At 39.0% G+C, this 27,286-nt stretch overlaps 1 protein-coding gene across 2 annotated transcripts in view; it reads left to right on the top strand.

Moving 5' to 3' along the window:
- cep112 (centrosomal protein 112) overlaps positions 1-27,286 on the top strand; it is a gene marked incomplete at its 3' end in the record, with an annotated part of 236,226 nt that overhangs the window by 62,084 nt on the left and 146,856 nt on the right. For both annotated transcript variants that reach the window (XM_079815822.1, XM_079815823.1), the window contains exons 11-17: positions 82-200; positions 2,812-2,955; positions 15,775-15,929; positions 16,306-16,435; positions 17,852-17,944; positions 19,635-19,694; positions 23,182-23,261. In XM_079815822.1, the coding sequence (XP_079671948.1) occupies positions 82-200; positions 2,812-2,955; positions 15,775-15,929; positions 16,306-16,435; positions 17,852-17,944; positions 19,635-19,694; positions 23,182-23,261 (781 nt within the window). The remainder of the gene's footprint in view (positions 1-81; positions 201-2,811; positions 2,956-15,774; positions 15,930-16,305; positions 16,436-17,851; positions 17,945-19,634; positions 19,695-23,181; positions 23,262-27,286) is intronic.

Below are 27,286 nucleotides of genomic sequence, written 5' to 3'. Positions count from 1 at the left end.
CGGCCTGGGGTGCGAGCAGACAGAGAGATGCCCTGCGGCCAGGCCTGAATGTTTGTGTCTGCCTCCCTCTCTCCCCTGTAGTTCAAAGCCTGCTGCGAGAGTCCCAGGTCATCCGACAGACCAAAGAGAAACAGATCAGCGAGCTGAAGAAAATGTCTGATCAAAGTGCTGAATCTCTGAAAAACGAATGGGAGAAGAAGGTAAGGAAGGGTTGAAAAGGCTCAGGTTTCCACAGGCCTGTCCCTCCCTCCAGCAGCCAGAGCTTTGAACACCGAACACTCAGTAAGTTTAGAGCCTAGCCAATCCCGTCTGAGTCTGAGGAACAATCTCAAAAATCCATCTTCTCTGGGTGCTCAGTAGATGTGTATGTTTATTGCAGAGATAGAAAAGAAAAACGTTCTCTTTTTTTTTCTGGAGAATCCGGCCTTGCCTTTGTACAGGCTTTTGGTTGAAGGGTATCTTGCTTCAGGCCTTATAAAGCATTCTCTTTGTTCTCTGTTTCTAAACGTAATAGTCTGTAGGCCTCATGTTCTAGGCTCAACCATAAGGATCACCAGATGGCAGCGTGAGATAGTCTCATGTTCGCTAATTATCTGTTGTTTTACAAACTTAAACATTTTGTTTTCTTTGATACATTGGACATCATTATGAACTGTGCTGGTTTAACCCCTATGAGCACAGTTTTGGGGCCCTTTAGAAGTTTTGACATGCTCTGACATTTGTGCTTTTTTCAGTTGCGTATAAACACATTGATGGCAAAAGTGTCATTACACTGTGTTCAGCACAAACTGGGTTATCATAATATGTGAGCAACATGTATGTACATGCTTGTATTTTTGAGAGAATAATGTTTATGCATGGTTTTTGAAAAAACTAAATATTTACTGAAATAAGGCCACAAAACACACAATAGAAATGAATCCACAAGACTTTTGACTAATGGGTGTTGTTGCCTAGAGTTTTTGCTTCAAGCTAATGTGAGAATCATTGTGTCTACTCATTCACATAAAACAATATGTTGATTTAAATTTGGTAAGACACTTTTTGTTTACAAAGCCCATATGCAAAGAGGGGTGAACGATCATGAATAATGCTGTGATTCACACCTGAAAGGACAAAAGAACCCATAATGAGCCGCATAATGAATGAGCCTTTGAGTCAGGTATGTGACTGAGAGGGAACTACAAGAATATGAGGATAAAACAGGACAAAAGAAAGATATTTTTATTTAGAATAACAATATAATGTCACCAGTTTAACATTATCTTTTTTTCTGGTTTTGTATGCAGTAGACAGTGGAGGTTACAGAGTGCAACAATGACCACTCACTGTTGCTTGCCCACTTGCATATACCATTGCTTAACAATTAGGGATGCTCCGATCAGGATTTTTGCTGCCGATACCGAGTACCGATTTCTTGTCATGGTGATCGGCCGATACCGATCCCGATACCAATGCTTCACTGATTTGTAAGCTCTGTGATCACTGTTAACCTTTTTTTTTCTCTGATAAAAAACAAAAACAACTATAGGTGTTGCCTTTATTATATTTTTGTTAAATGTTTATGGTAATTATGTAATGTAACTTGTTTTAACAGGGTACTAATAAATAATCAAAAAATTATTCATTATACAGTGAACATTTTAATATGCCTTTTAAATGGGGTTTCTGCATAACACTATGCATATCAGGATACTTAATAGGGCTGTATTTTCTACGTTTTTCTATTTGGATAAAAAAAAAATCTGTATTTATTTTTATAATAATTTTATTTCACATCCTGCCCAATGATGTCCAAAAAACAATGTTGATATTGAAGGCTATAAAGAAATACAGTGAATGTAATGTAGGCATGTATTAATTATTTTGTTTTTTAATTCACTGAACTAAAAATGAAAATATAAACAAAAGCATATGACACTTTCATAAAAATATACATACTTGTAGGGTTAAAATTCAACATATGGCACATTTATTGTCCAACAACAAATATTTTAGAAATATGTATATTTTAGTCAGAATTAATGCGTTCTATTGTGCTCCGTCTGGCTCTCGGAAGTCTGAATTTTAACGGAGATTCGCATGCAGAAGGCTCGTCGTCTCCTGACAGCAAAATGGACATATTTGCATGACTTTCTAACATTTACCGATGGAGAATATCTCTGTGAAATGTAAATTATGCACTGAGGAAAGCACCACATTTCAAACGCATTAAACACCGTGGGTATTTATGTCTGTCAGCACCATAGGGTCAGCACAAGTAGCCTATCTCTCAGAGCGTCTGACAGGACAAGCTGCTTTAAACTATACGTGTTAACAGTATCTTACCAGATATTTTAAAACCCTTAATATAAAGCATGTGTCATGTTTAGGACCAATTGTATCATGCACTTTCCCTGCATCAGCTCATTCTGTGTAGGCTACTCAGCTATTTTTCATATGCGTTCGTATTAAACTACTGTATATCGATACTTCCGAACGGCGTTCGACCATCCCTTAGAACCGACTGACCCGTGTTCAACTGCTGTTCACATGGAACCCTTCTCCACTTCGGCCTTCAAAGCTCTCCTTTGAATATTTGCTACTACCTACCCCACGCGTCATGTACGCCCTCACGTGATGACGTCATCAAATTGCGATCGGTTCGTGAGATCGGCCAAGTTAGTGAGTACCGATCGAGTCATAAAATATGATTATCGGCCGATGCCGATCGATCGGAGCATCCCTATTAACAATTTCAGACTTTATTTTTTCTCTCCTGGACACCTTATGTTGAGCTCTGTTATATGAGTGGTTCATCCTCTCTGGTAGTTCCATGCTGCAGTGGCGGAGATGGAACAGGAGAAGTTTGAGCTGCAGAAGAAGCACACAGACAACATCCAGGAGCTGCTTGAGGACACCAACCAACGGCTCGCCAAGATGGAGGCCGAGTACAGCGGCCAGACACAGGCCACTGTGAGTACACATACTTCAACACTGTTGAATGGAAACAAACCGTACCTCTGATGTAGCTTTGACATACATAAGATCAATTTCACACATTGTTGCTTTCTGAAATGTGTTAAAACACCATTCAAAATGTTATGCAAATACCATAACAGCCACCATTACAGGGCTCCAGACTAACATTTGAGAGCAGTGGCACTACCGCTGGTGGAAAATTTATCATAAAGTAAATTTAATCTTAAAATTACTATTGTTTTGCGTTGTTTTGTTAAAAAGTGCAGTTACTAATAATCATAGGTGGGTAGTAACAAAGTACATTTACTTTGGTACATGTACTTGGGTATTTTTTTGGAAAATTTGTACTTTTAAGAGTAGATTTAAATGTGGTTACTTTTACTTTAACTCAAGTATATTTCTAATGAAAAAACTGTTCTTTTACTTCGTTACACTGGGCAATGTTACTCTCGTTACTAGTTTAATGCAATATATGTTAAGAAATACGTAGTTATTCCAAGCGTGTGCTGTCTCGTTTTTCTGGGACATGAGCAATACCCCATTCACAAATGAATCACTCTTTTGAGTAGATTCTGTTCAAAGACTTGATCAAACTGACTGAATTGGTTCACGAATCGGTTTGAATGACTTGTTCAGTTTCCTGCGCGTACTGAATCATCTGAAGCGGTTTCTCACTCATAGTTTCTCAGTCGTAACATGAAATTTAAGAACATCAAGAGCGTTGGATGAAGTGGCCTTGGACCTAACGTTACAGTCAATTGAAAGCAAATCTGCAAATGCATCCTATTATATTCCAGCGATGAACATCTTTATTAGTTGAAAATCTGCATATGCCGTTTATGAACGAGCTACCTTCGATTTCAATTCATTCAGGTAATACATTTTACAACCAAACATATTATTACACCACGATACCACTAAGTATGACATTACCAGTTTATATTTGGACATATACCTCAATTTATAATAATATTACATGTTTGTTTATTGTCAATTTAACAGTGAAGCACTGAGCTTGAATTGATATGCAGATCAAATGAACTTTATTGAGTTGAACTTTAAATTAACTTATTAACAACAGTAATGTGCAAAGACCTCATTTTTATAGGGGAAATGTAAATATTCTACTCTTATTAAATGTACCATTGTTCTATTACAGTATCACACTGAACTGACTGACAGCTTCAGTGATAATTAAATGAGTACTCTTTACTTTCTGTGTAATTCAGTCACAATTTGAAGAAAGGTTTGTTTTGCATGAGACTTTGCGACTTCCTACTTTTGTCCATATATTAAGGAGTAGAAATGGCTAATAAGACAATAAGTGCTCGTCTGCCGCCATCTACTGGTTATAGTGGTCATTTAATGTCTTTTAAATAAAAGTGCTTGTTTTCCACAGTGTTAGCTTTCCTACACCTTTAAACTTTTAGTTTTACAAATCATCACATTAAAAATAACATCAGGATAATATATTGGATTGGATAATATTTAGAGCTTTGATGTGTTGGAAAAAGTGTGAAGCTCTTGAAAGCCCTTGAAAAGTGCTTGAATTTCACTCTCAAAAGGTTGTACTTTGATGTACTGAGATGAATAATGTAAAAAACAAACAAAAAACATTCAACTATTTCTGCCACAATACCATGTGGTGTTACTAGGCTACAATAAATCCATGTTGAATGTTGGTGATTTGTGGACCGAAACCCTTGAACTTACTCGTTGAATTTAGTCACACCAGCAGGAAAAAGGTAGCAAATTGTGACCATTTGGTCAAAGTCTGGAGCCCCGCATTACAAGAATAGCAATGTACAGTGAGAGATTTACAAGATTACAAGATTTACAAGTAATTACTTTTAAAAGTAACTGCAACAGCATTTCACAAATAGTTTGATATATAAAAAAGTAGCATATTTTTTATGTTAATCTATTAGCATTTATATTGCTTATACCATGTCTGAATACTCGATTCTGATTGGCAGGAAGTTGTGCAATAAAACCGTTTAATGCACAGGTAGTTCCAGTCAGTTTAATCACCATTCTATATTAATGTGCTGCTTTCTTTGATGCACACACAGAAACATTCATGAGCACAGAAACTTTGTATTAACTTTTTTTAAATAAAATAGCTTTGCTACTGAATTGCTACATTATATAGTTCTCAGCTACGAGAGGGTTACACCTCTGTTTTTGAAGTAATCAAACTCACAGCATCATTGCTAGTAGAGAGAGAGAGACGCTGCACAGACGGAGGTATTTCACACTCTTATAGTATGTCTCTCTCTCTGTCGTTCAATAATTCAATCAAATAATAAATGCTATAATTCATTCTTTTAAATAAATGTAATATTACAACACTACTATCTCTGATATAACGAGCCGTAACTGACGAAAATAACTAAATTAAATAAATTTTTACCCTTCTGGTCAGTTAAACAGCTTTAACTCGTTAACGCTGACAATTGACCATGGTATAAGTGGGATAAACCACAGCTAACTGTGCATTAAATGATCTCAATGCATCGCACTAAAGGATTTGAATGCTTCAGGTGGTTATTTTCCTTCATGTCCTGCATTAAAATAGTTTAATGCACAGCTAGCCACTTAATGCATTTCAGCATATATTTTTGTCCCATCCATTGCTGTGGATATTACTAGCCCTGTTTCCGTTACAGATTTATGCAAAACTTTTGCGATTTTTCTAAATCTTTTTTTTTTTTTTTTTTACAATAAGTAATTAAAAAAATTATTCCACATATGTCGGTAGATTTACTTATATCCGAGCCACCGTACTAGCCATTATTTTTATTGGAAGGAGATGTAGGCGTGTTATCGAAGCATTAATGGCAAGGAAAGCACCTTATACTTGAGCGGCACGTATGAGGTGTTTCTGGGTGTTTCTCCCTCATATCTGCTTCAATGTCTTCTTGATCATTTGTGGCATTTCTTTGTTGTCTAGAGTCCAGTTTTCCTGTAATTCTATTGGCTTTTATGAGTTTAATAAATAGCTCTGTCTCGTCTTCTGTCCAAACACACAGCGTCATCTGTAAAGAATTATCAACTTGTACATATGCCAGGTGACCTGTAAATGCGAAAAATTTAAGTTTCCATTTCAGTTTTGAGAAAATGTCCTTTTTCGAATTGCCTGAAAATCCACTTCATGCGAGCGTAAAAACTTTTTTGCGATATATGTGAGTTTTTGCAAAATTGACACATTTCCATTGGGCGTATTTTCAATTCGCAATTTCAATTTGCGCAATTTGAAGGGTAATGGAAACGCGGCTACTGTCAATCATTGCAATTTCAAGAGTGAATCCCTCTTAAATTCTCTTAGCAGTATGAAAACTTATTCAGATTCTGAATGCATTATACTGTATGTAAAAAGCGCACAAGTGCTTCACATCACTTGTGTGAAGAACTTGATCGCTCATCGCAATCTTCAGCACTTTTGCGAAAACTTCCTTTATAATCAATTAAGCTGTCTTCTTCCCACAATTAATATCTTGTTTACACTTTGTTGTAATTATGAGAGGATCTGCCAGTTTTGCAGAAGTCAGCACTGAACAAAAACTCGCCATTTTGAGCATTATTGAGTGGATTCTCAATAAACATGTTGTAAATAGAAACCTGTGACGCTCCCCAGAGCGCAAACACAAAAACGCAATGGAGCATTTGCCAATATGCTACAGTTTCAACCTAGGGTGCTCTCGCTTTTGTTTGTGCGTGATTAGCACCACCTTAAAACTGGGCCTGCGGAGCAACAGTTTGTCACTAACATTTGAAGGAAACTCTATCGCCACCTTGCGTACTGAGCACAAGAACAAGTACTTGTAAATAGGGGTGTAATGGTTCGCGAATTCATACCGAACGGTTCACGGGGTGAGTTCCAAATGGAATCAGTATTCCCTATTTGATCATCCCTATGTGAGCAGGACACGCGTGTGCCGTGCCGTATGTAGCAGTTTGGAATGCACTTGGCAAAGGGAGCGGCGTAATTTCCTCATTATCTTCAGCTGGGATTTTCAAACATTTTCGGCTTCAGTTTCGGTTTTCGGCCAAGTGCATACTAAATTTTCGGTTTCGGTCCAGAATTTTCATTTCGGTGCATCACTAATCTGCATAATTCTTTTCTTTTTTTTAGCCTAACTGTTGCAAATAAAAATATTTTTTTATTTTAAAGAGTTTATAAAAATATGTTTTGTAATAGGCTGCTGTATATAAAAAGTAATATAACTCTTAAAAATATGAATTATATATTTATTTATGCCGGCGCTGCGTTGTCACAGGAAAATCCCAGCTGAAGATAATGAGGAAATTACTCCGCTCCCTTTGCCAAGTGCATTCCAAACTGCTACATACGGCATGGCACACGCGTGTCCTGCTCACATAGGGATGATCAAATAGGGAATACTGATTCCATTTGGAACTCACCCCGTGAACCGTTCGGTACGAATACGCGAACCGTTACACCCCTACTTGTAAAGCATTAGACAAGATTTGCGTCTGCATTTGTGTTTTGTGTGGAGAATGTTTCTTTGTCTAGGTCTTTTCTCCTCTTCTCTCACCTTGTAAACGTCTTCTTGTGTGTGTATTCGGGGTGTGCCTGAAACTAAGCATGCCTTATAGGCTTCGATTGAAGCCGTCCCACTAGAGGGCCTGGAGCACTGCGACGGGACATGCGTCCGTCCATGGCAGAGGCCTAATGAGTTTTGCTTGTTACAAATTAGCATTCAGCGGCTGTCATACAGGTAAAGACACAAACTGAGACGGCCGGCCGCGGCCTGTCAGCAGGGCTGAATTTATGAGACTTCAAATGCATACCGACCCCACAGAGTATGACCCTTCTTTAATAATTAAACACAGCACATTTCCAGGCAGGGCCCCAGATGAAAGGCCCTTCTGTCATTGGAAATTAGGTTCTCCCATTCTGTTGGTTTAGGCTGACCTCACCAACCTCTCCACCCCCCCCCCCCCTCCTCGTGTCTTACCTCTTCTCTCCTCATAGGCTGCTGTTGTCAATATGTCAGCTGAGGTGAGATGCTGTGTGTTGTTTCTACTTTGCGTTTGATGTCTCAATACTCTAGCCTTTGAAAGCCTTTGTTTATCTTTCGTTCTTTCATCATTCTTCTGTTCGGCACACTCTGGTGCTATCCTGATTTCTCAAAAAAGCTCTTCAAAGCTACGTGGAGTCACATCGGCCGCATTTCATATCTTCTGCACGGGGCGAGATTGGAGCGCCCAACGGGTGCTTGTCTGTTTACCTGTGGCTTCTTGCTTGGCCGCGTGTCAAAAGTTGGCATAACTGTTCTTTTCCTTTGCTCTGCTTAATATTCCTAGCATTCATTGGTGGCGTGATCGCCAAGTTTTGATGTGCGGAACGTCAGTGCCAGTGTCAATCTTCAATAGGGGAAGCAACACATTGAATATTGATGACACGATACATATTCATCACATTTGGGACTCAATGGAGATTGATGACTTGCATTGATGGCATAGCACAAACTGTACCTGAGAGATGTGAACACCAGTGATACTGAGTGCATCAGCCACCAACCTCCATTTGTCAAACTATGCACTATGCACTGTATAGCCACACTGTATAGCACGGAGATTAAAGGATTTATCAAAAAATGTTATATAGTCCACATTAAAATAACAAATGTGTTGTCTAAAGGGGGTGGTGTAGTGTAGTAGTTAAAGCTTATATATATACCGATCAGGCATAATATGACCACCTTCCTAACATTGTGTTGGTCCCCCTTTTGCTGCCAAAACAGCCCTGACCCGTTGAGGCATGGACTCCACTAGACTTGAACTGTTTTTGCTTTGTGGCAGGGCACATTATCCTGCTGAAAGAGCCACAGCCACCAGGGAATATTGTTTCCTTGAAAGGTACATGGTCTGCAACAATGCTTAGGTAGGTGGTACGTGTCAAAGTAACATCCACATGGATGGCAGGACCCAAGGTTTCCCAGCAGAACATTGCCAAAAGCATCACACTGCCTCCGCCGGCTTGCCTTCTTCCCATAGTGCATCCTGGTGCCATGTGTTCCCCAGGTAAGCCACGCACATACATCCGGCCATCCACGTGATGTAAAAGAAAACGTGATTCATCAGACTAGGCCACCTTCTTTCTATGCTCCGTGGTCCAGTTCTGATGCTCACGTGCCACTGTTGGTGCTTTCGGTGGTGGACAGGGGTCAGCATGGGCACCCTGACTGGTCTGCGGCTATGCAGCCCCATACGCAAGAAACTGTGATACACTGTGTATTCTGACACTGTTCTATCCGAACCAGCATTAACTTCTTGAGCAATTTGAGCTACAGTAGCTCGTCTGTTTGATCGGACCACACGGGCCAGCCTTCGCTCCCCACATGCATCAATGAGCCTTGGCCGCCCATGACCCTGTCGCCGGTTCACCACTGTTCCTTCCTTGGAGCACTTTTGATAGAGACTGACCACTGCAGACCGGGAACACCCCACAAGAGCTGCAGTTTTGGTGATCCTCTAACTGTGTGTGTGTGTGTGTGTGTGTGTGTTTGCGGGTGTGTGGCTCAGATTCAACAATGTGCTGGAAACATTTCTCAGAGATTTTGGTCCATATTGACATGATAGCATCACACAGTTGCTGCAGATTTATCGGCTGCACATCCATTGCGCAAATCTCCCGTTCCAGCACATCCCAAAGCTGCTCTATTGGATTGAGATCTGGTGACTGGAAGCCATTTGAGTTTAGTGAACTCATCGTCATGTTCAAGAAACCAGTTAGATGATTTGAGCTTTGACATGGTGTGTTATCCTGCTTGAAGTAGCCATCATAAAGGGACGTGGTCAGCAACAATACTCAGGTAGACTGTGGCGTTTAAATTGTACTAAGAGGCCCAAAGTACAAGGCAGGATGGATCCATGCTTTCATGTTGTTTACGCCAAATTCTGACCTGATCATCTGAATGACAGCAGAAATCAGACTCATCAGACCAGGCAATGTTTTTCCCAATCTTCTGTTGTACAGTGTTGGTGTCCCGTGTGAATTGTAGCCTCAGTTTCATGTTCTTGGATGACAGGAGTTGCACCGGTGTGGTCTATCTTAATGCTTCAATGATAATGCCTGAATGGAGGATATATGAGGAATTATCCTTTATTCCGAAACCAAAACACAAGCAATATAATATGCATGTACCTTCTCTTCTGATACAATACAAAGCAAACATAATGTCATTCACATTCTCTTACTTATCATGGAAAATGTGATTTTTCTATTCAGTATTCACCAACTTGGCATGGCTGTCACTCATTTCACATGCAAAGAGGTTAGTATTTAGTTAGTATAAAAAATTAAATGTCAACATTTTTGGTGAAAATAACCTTGATTATTAGACTTGTGTAGAATATGCCCCTATAAAATCTAGCAGATAAACATGGTCAACAAACTGCCTGAAAGGAGGATGAGATATGGTTTTATTTTCTCTTTGTTTGGGTTGAGTATTCAAAAAACAATTGTTGATCCGTATCCTCGGAAGAGGGGTGATGTGTGTACAGTATGTGTGTAGGAAAGCACATACACTCTTTGGTGGAGCATGCGCTTTTATACATCCTCCTGGCCACTGAGACGTGCTCTCAGATGAGGGCATGTGAGATGAGGGCAGACGTGTCCCAAGTCACCTGCATGTTATCGCAATCACTTTTACATCAACAGCTGTTTCTAACTCTCAGAGGAGTTTGAGATGTGTGTTCACTCAAATTGGTTAAAAAAGTTTACTTAATCAATTTTTCTTATGCCACGCACTTTCCCCTACTCAGTGTTCGAAGTATGGATTAAAAAAATGGAAATTATACTGTAGCAAGTGCTGTTTTTTAACTGTAGGATGGGTAACTATGCAGATTGTTGAATGGCTCAGACTGTGGCCAGATGATTTTATGTGCCGTTGGCGGGCGTGTGCTATCAGGGTCAGTGTATTAATTACAAGCGTGCGTCATAGCACAAGCCCTACTCTTTCAGATCATGCCGCATTTCACACTGGGAGTTAACAAAGGCCTATTTTCCAGTGTTTCCACACTGACGTTGCCATCAGAAAGCTGTGCTTTTCAACACTGGCCACTTTCATCATCTGAGCTATGTATCTTCAATCAATAATCTGTCATCATTCATATCAGCCTGCATTCCATCCGCCACGCACGGGACAGTGGCCTCCATTAACGATGAGACACGTGTGTGTGTGTGTGTGTGTGTGTGTGTGTCTGTGTCTGTGTGTCTGAGCTCTTCTAAGGCAGGCTGTCTGGTTTTGGTTTAACAGCTCTTGCTGTCCCATGGAAAGTTTCCCCCTTCCTGTATTTCATCAGATATGGTTGTCTCATTTTCAAATGAAGACCATCCTAGATCCTAGATGTTCTTTGAGGACTGAGCCATGCTTTGCTGCACATGCCTTTTTCATATTCAGTCCCAGCATGCTCTGGGTTGTGCTAAAGAACAGAGGCCCACAGGTGCATCAGATTTGAGGCTGTTTGAAAGATGATCTCAGATGATCTTTGATGGTGTGGTGGCCATGAATGCTGTTAGAAAGCTGTTTAAGCTCACTGTTACTTTCACTATCACATCTACAGAAGAATTCCCCATTCAGGAGATCCTTATGGCCTTTTTCTGTTGTCCCTTTGTAGTGGAAATCAGTGTTGGGAAGCTACTGTGAAACTGTAGTTTGTCGAGATTCAAGCTACTCATCATTTTAAAGTAGTTCAGCTACACTTTTGAAAAAGTTGTGAGCCATGTTGGTTATGAGAACAACTACTAATGAACAGCTTACTACATTGAAGATATGTAAGGGGGCTACAACTTTTAATTAGGGCTGCCACTAACGACTATTTTTAAATCGATTAATCTATTGACTAATTTATCAATTAATCTATCGACTGATTTATCACAACAATTTTCAACAATTTTACTTAAAAACATTTAATTTAACTTGCAACGTTAGCCTTCAGTAGTGTACTATAAAAAAAAGTAACAAACGCTTGACAAGATGTACAACTAAAAGAGTAAAAATGTAAAAAGGTACACATTTGTAAACCAACAAAGAGAATATCAGCAAATACTTTTTATATAGAATAGTGTTATATAGAATTATGACTTTGATACAATACCAGACTAAAATACCTCAATACCGATACTGAATCGATACCATGGCAAAATACAGTAAAAGTAATTGAACAATATGACAGAACTTACTATTCATTGATTTAGGCTTAAAAAAAACTAAAAACTCACTTGGCCGGCATGTTCCTGTCCTGTCCTGCCCTGCCCTGCCCGGCTTCACACAGAATATTAGGTCTGGCCCTTTAAGATCTGCACAGACCAAATTCATTGTAACACCCGATTTCTCATTCAACTCTGTATACGTTCACTAAAGACTTATCCGACTGCGTTTACCCGAATACTTGCCAGGACGTGCATTTTTACATATTTTTTACCATTCAAACCCAATAATCCGCGAAACTGGCGCCGCGATCTGTATGAGTGAAAGGCGTGTGCGCGGACTGCCGCTCGCGCGAGCACGTCCCGGCCGCACCGCACTTTTCTGTTGCTTTCTTTTTCCTGAGCTGCGCGTATATATTTGACTGTTCTGCTTCCATTGTTTAGTGAATGGTGGAAGCAGAGCTCACACACACGCCCTCACTCCTGCTGTCACACATTGACACAAATTAAAAAATACTGCTCTTATTAGAGTGCTGTCATTTTTAAAGTACCGGTACTAATGCAATTTCATATCGTACCCAACTTACCCAGTCGACTAAAAATATTGACGTCGACTAATTATTAGTGTCGACGCAGTCGATTGTATCGACTTATCGCGACAGGCCTACTTTTAATTTAATACAATTTTGCAATATAGCGCAATTTATTTAGTGACAGAATTAAACTTGAAAAGATACATTTACTGTACGTAAAAAACAACAACAAAAAAACAGTGGCGCATAGTAGCATTTACCAAAATATTTTTCAACAAAAGTGCACAATTTATTATTAAAAAATGTTTGTTACTGTACTGAACTACACTGAAAAAAGTGTGTTGGATTTACATGATTTAATTGTGTACATCGGTCACATACAGTGTTGGGCACGTTACTTTAAAAACGTAATTAGTTATAGTTACTAGTTACTTCTTACAAATAGTAACTGAGTTAGTAACTGAGTTACATCATTATAAAAGTAACTAATTACCAGGAAAGTAACTACTGTGTTACTTTTTTTTTCTTCAAATGTTCAAATATGTAAAATAACTTGGATGCCCCCAATATTAAATATGTTAAATGAATGAATTGGACACTAAATAGAATAAATTATTATTATAAAACATTGTACATTAATGTACACTATTGTAATGTTGCTGTGGGACAATGTGAGAGACACCTATCAAATTAAATACATTATTGTAAATATTATCAGACCTACTATAGTGTAAATATTGTGTAAATATTATCAGTACTATACTCCTTTTTTAGTAGTGGAGCTCATGTTATCACCTGGGTTTTTAGCCACTAATGTTGTGGCGGCATGTGATGATGTGAGACTTCATTAGATTAGAATTACTTGCCACCGCCGTGGAGAGACTCTTTCCTCCTGGGCATAAGTTGCAAGTTACATAAATATTCTTACCTTTCACCTCAACGAGGGAAAAGTAGTGCTTATACTTCCAGTTTGCGAAAGCTACCTTTGAAGTCATTGGACTTGCCATCGCTCTGACTCCTCCTGGTCATTGGTCTGTGTGACTGTGCATATGTGTGTGCGTGTGTGTTATAGGTGTGTGTGAACTCAACCTATCAACCTCAACCTTGTCTCCCACCCACCAATCATCATCAGTTATGTGTACCATAACACGCATGGCATGCACGCATGCCCGCACACACACACACCAACCTTCTCTGAGCTCAATTATAGTAACGCCGCGTTTATTTTCAGCGTTGTAACGGGAGAAACAGTAACTCGTTTGATTACTCGTTACGGAAAAAAATTATTCCGTTAGTAACGCCGTTTATCTATAACGTCGTTTTTCCCTTCACTGGTCCCATATGATTCAATTAAGTTAAACAAACATAATTTGTTCATGTAACTTCAACATCATGGAATGAAGACATTGTAAGTGACGCAATTAAGTATATCAAAGTGAATTTTGGCTCTCTGGCATGATTCAGGCATTCATTTTCATATATTCATTCATCCTGTTCAATTTCATATATTTTAGTGTCACACAACTGAATTATAAAACTTGACAAACTTTTAGCTAGCAATAGCACACATTAGCAGCCATATCACCCTGTAGCCCAAGAATGGTTTCCCACTGAAGCTAAGCAGGGCTGAGTCTGGTCAGTACCTGGATGGGAGACCTCCTGGGAAAACTAGACTTCTGCTGGAAGAGGTGTTGGCGCTCACCCTGTGGTCTGTGTGGGTCCTAACGCCCCAGTGTAGTGTTGGGGACACTGTACTCTAACAAACACCGTCCTTCAGATGAGACGTTTAACCGAGGTCCTGACTCTCTGTGGTCATTAAAAATCCCAGGATGTCCTTCGGAAAAAGAGTAGGGGTGTAACCCTTCCTGGCCAAATTTGCCTATTGACCTCAGTCCATCATTGCCTCCTAATCATCTCCCTATACGCTGATTGGCTTAATTATTGTCTCCTCTCCACCAATCAGCTGGTGTGTGGTGGGCGTTCTGGCACATCATCCTGGTGGATGCACATTGGTGGTGGTTGAGGAGATTCACCCCCTTCTATATGTAAAGTGCTTTGAGTGCTGATACAAGCACTATATAAATGTAATTAATTATTATTATTATTAAGCATTAAAAGCTCCTTCAGCAAAGCGGTTATGGCATTAGCTGTATATAAATCCACAGCCTCCACTCTTCTCCACAATGGTAACCCACTGTAATTTAAATTGTTCTAATAATTTCAACATAATTGACTATTAAACACTGTCAAGTCTCCCCCTTTCTCATCTGTCTCCAAAATACATAAAATAACACTTTTACATATAAAATAACAACATTTACTTGTTATTGTTACTCGTCGGTGTGTGAATGAGTGTGTGAATGGGTGAATGTGAGGCAAAATGTAAAGCGCTTTGGATGGCCGTAGGTCTGTTAAAAAGCGCTATATAAATGCAGTCCATTTACCATTTACCATTTACTCTTTCTTGATTTAGCCATACGCAAAGCATGCTGGGAACTAACAAGCCCCGCCCAGTTTCAGTTAATGCAACACAAATCATTCATGTAATAACACAAACGGATTAAGTAAACATCAATTTGACATATATTTAAGTGGATTGAACACAAATTAAGTTAGGACAAAATGTATAGCAATTGTGTTGCTTTAGCTCATTTAGCAAAGTTTTTTTCAGTGTACATTAAAGGGATAGTTCATCCAAAGTTCAACCCTCAAGTTGTTCCAAATCTGTATGAACTTCTTTCTTCTGCTGAACACAAAATAAGATATTTTGAAGAATGTTGGTAACCAATGGACTCCATTGACTTCCATAGTATTTTTTTCCATTTTTATTTTTGGGTGAACTTAAAGCTGAATAAGAACACTATTGTCTTCTGTATAGCTGCTTTACAGCTGGAAATTATTTTTATAATTGATGAACATTAACGCTGTCATTTTCACGTTTATTACTGTGAAGCTACTTATGTATTGTGTAAAGCACTGTATTAAATTTTTTTTTTGCAGTGATAGAAATCTGTGAATCTTTTTTATTTTGAGCTGGTTCATTTGTATGAACTGTCTGTCTCTTTCCCTTATCTTTCTTTTTCTGTTCGGCTTCTCTAGGAGCAGATGGTGCATGAGCTGGAGACACGGGTGAAGCAGCTCTCGGTGGAGGTGGAGAACGGGAACCTGCTCCGGCAGAAGGTCACACAGGAGAAAGCAGAGTTAGAGATTCATATCGCCTCCATCAGCACTGAGCTACAAGAGGCCAACCACAGGTACGCGAAATCCTGACATGCTCAGATACGACTGATCGCAGCTGCAGAGATCTGATGTAACAGATGTGAAGGCTTCGTAAACACACCTGACTTGAAGAGTGATCCAAACTCTATAGGCAGCGTTACATCTATCCTTGAACTATAATGCAGTCCCACAATGCACTGCAGTTAGTGACAATGTTAAAGGGGTAATTCACCCAAAAATGAAAATGACCCCATGATTTACTCACCCAAAGGCCATCCAAGGTGTACATGACTTTCTTCTTTCAGACGAATACAATCAGAGTTATATTAAAAAATGTCTTGGCTCTTCTAAACTTTATAATGGCAGTGAATGGGAGTTTGAGTTTGGAGAGATTGTGTTTGTGTTCTTCAGGGCCGTGTCCCTGCAGAGGGAGATGGAGCAGATGAAAGACCAGCATGAAGACGCACTACAGAAACTTCAGGCCAGACATAACGCAGACATGAGCCACTTCCAGCAGGAGCACAGCCTCTCTGCAGCCAAGGCATCTTCACTCACCTCTCACACCTACACATGCTTTACTCACTTTTATTTCCTGTAATAGTTGACAGCTTAAACTTTTACTGCACCCAGAACATTCCGTTAACTTTCTGATATACAAGCTTAGCAAAGATCCCTGATATATTAGCTCTGTTCCAAACCCTAGTGGGCTGCTTCACTGTCTACATCACAGCTACCTTCTACTGCAGCATCCTAAGCCAAATGAAGTGACTGAACTGAAACGTAGTTATAAATCTATTATAGAGTGGTGCAGGTGTGACGTTACGTTGTAGGACAACTTGCGGTTCGCATCGCACTGGTTCCCTCGACAAAAACCCAATAGGATTTTCCCATAGGCTTTTGGATTATCGCAAAAAAACAAGCACTGTGATCAACAAAAGTTTATGATACTTACACGTTTTGTCCATCAAGATAATTATCACAGAACTTTTATTAATTTTGAAGCCTAAATGCAGTCGCCAGAAGTAAAAAGCTAAACAAGGTAGGCTATAAACGCACTACACCACAGTCACATGACTTCAACGTCACCATCACTAAAGCTTCTGACAACTCTTTCAGTTTTTATCTCAAAACATTTTCCCAGAGCGTTTGAGTTAGACTAGTCAATAAGAGCACAATAATGAGCATAAATGGGGCTGTAAAAGCGGACTGAGGTTACCTGTTCGGCTGATGAAGTTTAATCTCCTCGACAGGCTCTCTAGTCCCATTTAGACACTTGTTAGTAACCACCTTTTTCAGGACACGTAACAGCTACAAAAAAAATCATGAGTGGTGTGATACGAATGTTCTTTATGTTGTAGAATAAAATATGAACATGTTTACTAAAAAAAGTAAACATTTGTTTGTAATTTTTGATGATTCCCTGAGCTTCTTACAATTCTGAAAAAAAACTGGTTTATTCAACAGTGCCATTAGTCTACTTTTCAACTAAAAACCAGAGTGTATACTTGTTGTGTGCTTATCAGAGATAAACATAATACATTTATAGATAAGTATACTTGGCTCATACTGACAAAAAAGTCCTCGGGCCCTATCATACACCTGGCGCGATGCAAGTGTTTTCTGCTAGTTGTGTGCTAAAAGTCTACTGCTGTTATTCTTAGTCCCAAGTCTTGAAATAGTACACAATGATTTTAGCATACTTACTGCATAAAGTATACCTGGAAAATATACTCACACTTTTATGAAAATTAATCTGAAGTATACTTGTCTTTTGTAATGGGTATTCTTGAAGAATGAAATAGCAAAGTTTCTTATAAGGCTGTCTTCTGAAGGGCCTTTGCATCAGGAGGATGTTTGTGATGAAAATGCGGTCTAAGAAGGCAGCTCACTAGGTTTTGGAACAGAGCTAATCTCAGTGTTTTTTTTTTTTGTTTTTTTGTGTGTGTGTTTCTGTCAGGCATCAGAGGTGATTGAGGATTTGGAACAGACTGTGATTCACCTCAAACAGCAGATACAGGAAGTGGAAAACAGAAGACAGAGACAGCTCAGGGTCAGTAGTTCACGCTTTACACACCCTTCCATGCCCAACATCACTGTATCTTTGGCTATAGTGGATTTTCATACTGCTGGTTGCTCTTGTTATTGGTGGTGGGATTCAGAATTAATAGAGTAACAAACACAGTAACAGACATCTAGGTACTTCATTTCCATTGACAGTCACTGCATCACATCACTGCTCATTTGCATAATATAAAAAGTCCAAATCAGATATTGCTGCCAACTCTCAATTAACAATCAGTTGCTTTGTCATGCAAGTAATGCAAGTCTGACCCCATGTACCTCAGGAAATCACATTCCTGGTCTTCTTATGAACAGTTCTGCAGTGCATGCTATCCAAGAGAAATCAAATTTGTCTTCATAATATTTTTTATCTGTATGTAATAACTTGTAAAAGCTTTTCTTTAATGTCAGACGTCACCATGTGCCCTCTTATTTGTCAAATCCTTTCCTCCAATCACTTGTCACTTTTATCACCATCCAATAAAATCCGTAAGGATAAAATCAAGCCCTACATTTTTTCCCTCATATGCCTCATATGCAATTGTCATTCCATATTGACTTTAGATGTGAATGACAATTGTGACCCTGGACCACAAAACCAGTCATAAGGGTAAAAAATTTTTTTTAATTGAGATGTATACATCATCTGAAAGGTGAATAAAATACCTTTCCATTGATGTATGGTTTGTTAGGATAGGGAAAATCTGGAATCTGGGGGTGCAAAAAAATCTAAATATTTTTTTTTTTTTTTTTTTTTTTTTTAATAAAAGGGGACAATACATATTAATGAACATTTTTGCAAATGTAAATATGCCAGATTATAGCCTTAGGCTAATTTCCATCTGCAGACCCCCGCAGGTTGGTGTTACACACAAGTTAATAAATACATACAGATACACTATAAACAGAAAAGGACAAGAACATTGATCACCTCATGTTAAAACAAACAATAACAACAAGAGTGGACAACAAAGGACATATAGAAAACAGGAAAGCATCGACTGTATTGCACAAACCACAATTTTGCACATGCCCTGACATTACACTGACCCGCATGACCCCTATTGCACAACCCATGTTATACTGACTCTTACTGCACAATCCGTATTACACTGATAATCGTATCCCTTTTTATAATGCACTTATTTTACGTTTGGTAATGATTGACTAACCATGATCGCATATTTGTGTGTCCCTCAGCCACACTTTTAAATTACTCCTGAAGGTAGGAAGACTTGTGCTTTCCCTCATTGACAGTGGAATACTATTCCAGAAACTCACTCCCTGATATGACAGGACATTCTTTGAAAAGGCGGTCCGCCTAAATGCCAAGTCACAATCACCTCTCACAGTGGCTCTAGTCACTCGAGACCCGGAAACAGTGCTAGACTTTTGTTTTATAAAATCTCCTTTAAAGTTGTCCAAATTAAGTCCTTAGCAACGCATATAACTACTAATAATACATTTGTGATATATTTATGGTAGGAAATGTACAAAATATCTTCATGGAACATGATCTTTACTTAATATCCTAATGATTTTTGGCATAAAAGAAAAATGGATAATTTTGACCCATACAATGTATTGTTGGCTATTGCCACAAATATACCCAGGAGTATGTTTGTGCACAAATATACCTTATGTTTGTGCATTTATCTGTTTTGTTTTGTTTTGTTCAGGACCAAGAAAAGAAGATGCAGCAAGAGATAACAGACCTGCAAAACATCACTGACAAAAAGGTAATTAATTTATTCACAAGCACAGTATTATATTTAAAGGCACAACATGTAAGATTTTTGGATTAAAATATCCAAAAACCACTAGAACAATGTTATATATTTTGTTGACTTGTGTACTTACATTATCCCGAATATTTACAAGAATGTTTAAATCTAGAGAAATCTGCAATTTTAACCAGGACACGGACCGTGTCCGTGCGTCGCCTATCAATGACATCATACCCGCATTACCCTAGATTTCCGGATTTATTTGATAGAAACCATGGAAACCCCAAAAACGCTTTAATATATGATGTGTTTTATTAGACAGGTGAGAAACAGTTTGGATCATGCATCGACAGAAGACTAATGATTGTTCTACAGCTCAACACAGTTAGTCTTATTGTTTAAATCTGGTGTTCTTGATTTACCGCGAGTACCATGTTTTACCATGCCTATATCGCTCTAGCTCACTGCAGTGTGAACAAGTGTCTCATTGCAGCGCAGAGTAAACACACAGAATAGCTTTTTAACATAACTCTCAACACACTCAAATGTGTGTAATATGATAAAACAGCGGAAGAAGAGGAAACGCTCGTCTCTCATTAGCAATCGCTCCAGCGCCTCTTTCAGCCCCGCCCTTTTTCAAACTACAGTAACATTAATAATCTCATCCATGAACATGATTTCTGCCTGCATCCTGTCCCGATTCTTTTCTGTGAGATGAAGACAACAACTCACAAGATTCCACGCTCAGTCTAGATGTCATCAAGATACACCTTTGTTTTGAATAGGCGACCTCTAGCCTTTTAAGCTATATCATATTTTTAATAATATTGTACAGTGGCCAAAATGTGTTTGGATATGTCATTATTTGGGCTGTCCCTGACTGAAAATGTAGTCGACTAAAGGGGGTCGCACACCGGACGAGAAGCTCAGCGTCGTGCCACGTCCCGTCTTTAAAATCCGAACACATTATTTTCTATGAGTGTTAACACACCAGCGCCACCATTTGGCGTCTGTCTGCGGTGCCCAGCTACGACTCAGAATTATAGTTTAACTGGTTGAATAGGTCACACACCTCAACTGGATACTATTGCTGAAAATAGCGTAGAGTAAAGCGTAACATAAAGACAACGAAAAACTCAATGAAATTGGGAAATACCTTGAATTATATGCGATAAACCGCTGATTCTGATCAGAATACAGAAATCGGCTGTGTGGATGAAGATCGCTAATGTTTTCAGGTTTTCAGGTGAGATTCTCAATGAATTGAGTTAAAGTAAGTTACGCCCTGAGGTAAATGTTCAGGCTGCAGACTTAGCAACGATTGTATTTAATTGTACAGTACAATCACAACAGTATGGACATCATCTTATCATAATGTCTTTAAACATAACAATATTGCTAATCATAAACTGATAATCATAGAATGTGTGCGTCCGGTGTGTGAAACCTGTGAGTTGTCAGAGACGGGGTGCAACGATGAGCTTCTAGTCCGGTGTGCGACTCCCTTAAGCCTCTTCTGGTTGACTATTAGGGGGCAGCGTAGTCATTATATAACGAAATATCAAAGCGAGTGTCTTTGATTATAAAGAAACAGTTGGCTGTAGTCGCAGCTGATTGTAGAATTGTTGAACAAAATGATTATATATTGTTTTACATTGATTTGCAAATGTTACACTTTTTATGATTAATCACAAATTTTAGCTCAAGTTGAAAGCCCTGGTTATTGTATTGAAGCAATTTGAATAAACTTGAAAAGCATCAGTTATGAGACTGACCAGTCCTCATAATCACCACCAGTCCAGTCTCAGAAGCAGTTTAAACCAAAGCAGGCAGGTTTAGTTCGACATAAAAGCATTTCCTCTGCTCTCAATTGCCCTAGTTCACTTTGATGATGTGAAGATTTGAGGCTGTAAAATCGAGTGCTTGTTACAAGGGCCCCGTTTCCACCTGGTATTAAAGGGATAGTTATCCCAAAAATGAACATTCTGACATCATTTACTCGCTCTTAAGTTGTTCCAAACTTGTGAGTTTCTTCAGTTGAATTAATAAGAAGATATTTTTGAAGAGTGTTGGTAACCAGACAGTTGGTGGTAGCCATTGACTTCCATTGTAGAAAAAAAATACTTCAAAATATCTTCTAAACAGAAGAAAGATACAGGTTTGGAACAAATTGAGGGTGAACTATCTCGTTAAGATGCGCTTTTAGTGATCCGATCACAGATGGTTTGGCCATTTACACCTGGTATTGACATAGGTTTTTAAACATAGGTTGTTTCCTGTGATCACCTGTTTTCGGATTTCGTCGAGACACTCCCTTCTTATTTCACAAAAACTCGACGTCACTTCCGGCGGAGTACAGAGTGCTCGCGCAAATACTATTGAATGAACAATTTTACGTTACATGGCTTACGAGTGAGTTTAAAAGCAAACGAATGACAAAGGGTAAGGAGCGCAGCTGCCATTTCCACCGCAACGGAGCAAAGTTTGAATCACTAGTTTGGTGCGCTTTCTCACAACACAACCCATAACAATTTCAAGTTAAAGGTGCAGTGTGTAATATTTATGAGGCTCTATTCACAGAAATACAATATAATATACATAACTATGTTTTCAGTGGTGTACCTTACATAATGAACCATTATGTGTTTATTACCTTAGAATGAGCTGTTTCTATCTCCATACACCGCGGTTCCTTTACAGTGAAGTCGCCATTTTGCGTCGCCATGTTTCTATGGTAGCCCTAAACGGACAAACTGCTCTACAGAGCGCTAGTTACTCTCTGCTGTCTCAGACTGTGTCGGCCACCGTAGCTTCTCTATGTGCTTCGAAAGGGAGGAGAGACAATTTACACACTGCACCTTTAAGTGAGTGGCCGGCGAGTAGGGATTATCATTCCTCTACAAATGTGATGTAGTCACAAACCTCTTTGTATGTGATTTCACTGATCCGATCACAAGATGTTTTAGACCTCGTTTCTTGTGATCGTATCACCAAAAAACCAGGTGGAAACAGGACCAAGTTGGTATATGTCAAAGCGGCACCCAAGTGTTTCCCAAAATGAAAGGGCAGCGTAACGGGACAGTGATAGACCCAACCTGATTGCCCCACTAATTATGAGACTTAACAGGAGCTGCTGCCAAACGGCTCCCTTTCAAAAGTCTTCAAAGCTTCAGAACTGTCATAAAAAGGCCGCTTTAATAATTGGCCCGACACAATCAGTTGAAGATAAGTTTTAAGATCAGCCTCAGACACCTGGCTGCTGCCTGCCGCCCCACCTTCAAAGGGCCTGTCCGGTCATAAAGCAGGACGGTGAGGCGGACCTCTGTCAAGGGCACATCTGCAAAGCAGAGGCCGTATACACCTGCAGGCCAGCCGTCTGCCAGCGGCTGCTCACGGCTGACCTCTGACCTTTAGAAAATGAGATCAGCTCTAGTTATGCTGAGGGGCGGGAGCAGATAAAGCGTGTTGAGTGATTGACACTTCTGTCGTCCTGTCCCAGCTGCAGATGCTTCAGGCCCAACTGGAAAAGGAATCGGTCGATAGCAAGAGGAAGATGAGCAAGATGGAGGACGCACTCAGGTATGTCCTGCTGATTTTGCTACGTCAAATTAAAAATGTGTATTTCAAATAAATGGTGTTCTATTCATCAAACAATCCTGAAAAAAGTATTGTTTCCATAAAATGTTAAGCAGCAAAACCGTTTTCAACATTTATAATAATTAATAATGATAACTGAAAATGAAAATTTCATTGAAAATGAAAAATAAAATGTGGCACTGAAGACTGAAAATTCAGCTTTGATCACAGGAATTAATTACATTTTACAATATATTCACAACACACATCAGTTATTTTAAATTGTAATATTATTGTACAATATTTCTGCTTTTATTCCTTTTGATCAATTAAATGCAACCTGGCTTTTTCTTAAAAACGTTTACCGACCCCACATTTTTTTAATGGTAGTGTAGACATCATCAGTATACTTTTTGCCACTTTTGACATTATTCACTTTGTTTATACCTGGCCTCATTGCGAATTCTTTGCCATTGCATGTAGAAAATAATTTGAATACATTAGAAAATAATAACATAAAAAGGTATTCTTTAATAAGTAAAAAAATACACTTATGTTTAAAAAACATCCCACTGTATATTCTGTTGCACCTGGAAACATGTTCTGTGCTGGACGTTAAACACCGTTTCCTGTTCTCAAGTACCACATACATCTATAATGAGAGCACACTGTGATACAAATATACCTTATATTGTAATATTTACAATAGGACTGTCACGATATCAGATTTTTCACTACACTGTTATCAGGGCCAAAAGAATTCACAATAATGATACATTGCGATATCTATGGAAACCTTGAAGAAGAAAAAAATAATAATGCTCTTAGTCAAATAAAAATTTAAAATAAATTAAATAATTTATAGTATTATATTCAGCGATAAAGGCTATGTCAATTGGCATTGCATTATACCCTGAACAAAATTAAAAATGCAACACTTTTGTTTTTGCCCCCATTTTTCATGAGCTGAACTCAAAGATCTAAGACTTTTTCTATGTACACAAAAGGCCTATTTCTCTCAAATATTGTTCACAAATCTGTGTTAGTGAGCACTTCTCCTTTGCCGAGATAATCCATCCACCTCATAGGTGTGTGACGGCATGGTCCAGTTCCTGCCAATATCCAGCAACTTCGCACAGGCATTGAAGAGGAGTGGACCAACATTCCACAGGCCACAATCAACAACCTGATCAACTCTATGAGAAGGATATGTGTTATACGGTCACACCAGATACTGACTGACCCCCCCCCACACACACACACACACACACACACACACATACAGTAAAACTGCACATTTTAGAGTTGCCTTTTATTGTGGCCAGCCTAAGGCACACCTGTGCAATAATCATGCTGTCTAATCAGCATCTTGATATGCCACACCTGTGAGGTGGATGGATGGATGGATGGATGGATATCTGTGTTTACACTCATCAAAAGATTCAATTTCCACAGACATGTTTGTTGATTTCATGAATGCAATGGCCAATCACAGGTGTTGAATTTAGAATCCACTCACCGCTGGAGTTTTTGTCCAGTGCTGAGTTCTACACGTGCGTAAATCCTCTCTAAGTATAGACCACTGATCTTTATAAATGACTGGATTGCTCATCGCGTTCTAAACTGCCATCAGGCGGTGAAGCCACCGAGCGGCCATCTTACTATTCCCTACCAGCAGAGGGCATCATTGACGTACAGCCAAAACATTGACCTAATATCACACAATTTGCAGCGTCTCAGTCTCACAGGATTAGCTTTACGATATATGTATGTAAATTAATAGTTACCTCAGATGTTATCCATAATGTTTATGGTCTTTTCGGAGAGGATGAGTCATATATTGAAATCGTTAATGTGGGTGTGTATACTGCACACTGCCGACACAGGTAACGTAACTGAACACAAACATATTTCTTTATGTATGCAATTATGGAGGAAATATTCATTATTAATGTATATCTGTGTTAAGCTGCAGAAATTGATTTGAATAGCTTATACAAAATTAATACAAGCCTCTATATTGCACTATATTGTATTACAATTCAAAGTTTGCCATGCATCATCTCGGAAATAAAGTAGTCAGCGTTATGATGTATGTATTTTATTTCCTGATTGAGCAACGCCTATTTCAGACTCTTGAAGACAGCGCAAATTTGTGCTGTTAACAGTTTCCATATAATCTAAGTGTTATATGAGTATAAGTTTTTCATAAAAGTGTTTTGTATGGCATGTTGTTGAATTACATATTTATTTAATCATCATTTAAATAATTAACTGCTTCAAAATGCATGCTGTTAACGAAATCATTGTTGAAACATTTGCAGTTAGCCTACTGTATGAATAAAAACAATACTACAGCACAACATAAATACATAAATCCATAAACGCAACAGTACAACGCGATTTCAGGCTACAAAACTAAATTTTTCAACTACATATCCAAATAAATCTAATTATTAAACTAAATTAACCATATAAACAAAATTACTGATCTAATTACTGATCTAAAGCCAACACTGTCACTGTATGATAATTGAAATGAGCTGATGACATCACCGTTCTCTCCAGAATGGCTATACGGCTGAATAAAATTATGTTGCATTATTTTCCTGTTTAACACTGTAAAGCTGCTTTGAAACAATCTGCATTGTTAAAAGCGCTATATAAATAAGGTTGACTTGACTACAAGGCATACATCTTTATTCCGATTTCAAAATGTGCGCTTTGACAGTTGTAATACATACGCTGAAGTGTCCCGTCCGCACGTTGAGCTGATGTTCACTACTGTATTGAATATGAACGTAACTTTTTAATCAGCTGGGGAAATTCCTGACCATAAACAAATAACCATTTTCCTGCTGAGGACGTTTGTGTTGTAAGAATGTACAGAGAGATTTTAGATATAAAAACGGTGTCTCCTTAGCCAATGTTTTCTCAGCAAAATCATAAAATGTCCTATTAATTCAATAGAACGCGTGAGCTAACTAGGGAATACCAACATGGCGGCGCGGCGGCTTCACTTTTTATGACGTCATGAGCAATCCAGTCATTTATATAAATCAGTGGTGTAGACATGATGTAAATAAGACATTCATTGTGCCCTCAGCTTCACTGATTAATATAACGGGACTGTGTGAGATCTGTTCATTGAATGAGTGACAGCTTTCAGTGATTATAAAGGGAGCGCTCTTTGCACGCTGTCTAGGCGATTACTAACATAATTAATAGGCCTATAATATATTCAGAATTTGAATAAAACTTTTGTTTTCCATTCTTGACTAGCGGCCACATTTCAATACATAGACCCATATCCGCATACAAGTGGGATTCATTTTCAAAATTGTGATGACTTGACGGTGATTAAATATTTATGTATCGAAATCAGGCTCATATAAATGTCAGGAAAACACGATTCCTGGCTGCATGTCACTATCCATGGATCACTGTAAGGAACACTATATGGAGTCCAACCTTTAGATTAAACTGATAACTTTTTGTTATCCCCTATTAACTCCAGTAATGCTCAGCTCTTCGGCCACTCAGTCCGGCTGAGGGGGCGTGTTCTGGCGGGAAAGTGACGTCAATGCATACCCTCGATACTGTTCATTTAAAATATTACGCTTTTCGCCAATACCGGTATATCGCAACACCCCTAATTTACAAGTATTTTGTATACTATTATTTATATGCTGATTCTCATTTGAGTGTCAAGGGCAATATTTGCTCAGTCTTGCCTCCCTGACGGCTCTGGAGCCGTAACATCCAGCAGTGCTCCTGTATTGTTGAGTGCTAGCAGAGACCAGTAAAATGTGAACAATGCTGTGGTCTGGACTGGATTATGGGGCTGTGGAAGAGGCTCTGCTCTAAGTCCTGTTTTGGGAAGGCCATCTCCTGGCCCACAGCAGAGCCCTTAGATGTGGAGCTAGCGTGGGGTTACTGCCTGTGCTCCCGGAGCCCGTTCCCAACCGCAGGAATGCAGCGGGAGATGTGGAAGTGGTTAGGATGGCGTTCTGAGGAAGCTTGCAGGG

This window comes from Gobio gobio (genome assembly GCF_949357685.1).
Source record: "Gobio gobio genome assembly, chromosome: 1".
Lineage (NCBI taxonomy): Eukaryota > Metazoa > Chordata > Actinopteri > Cypriniformes > Gobionidae > Gobio > Gobio gobio.
The sequence above is the reverse complement of the archived record's forward strand: the minus strand, read 5'-3'. Positions and strand labels throughout refer to the sequence as shown.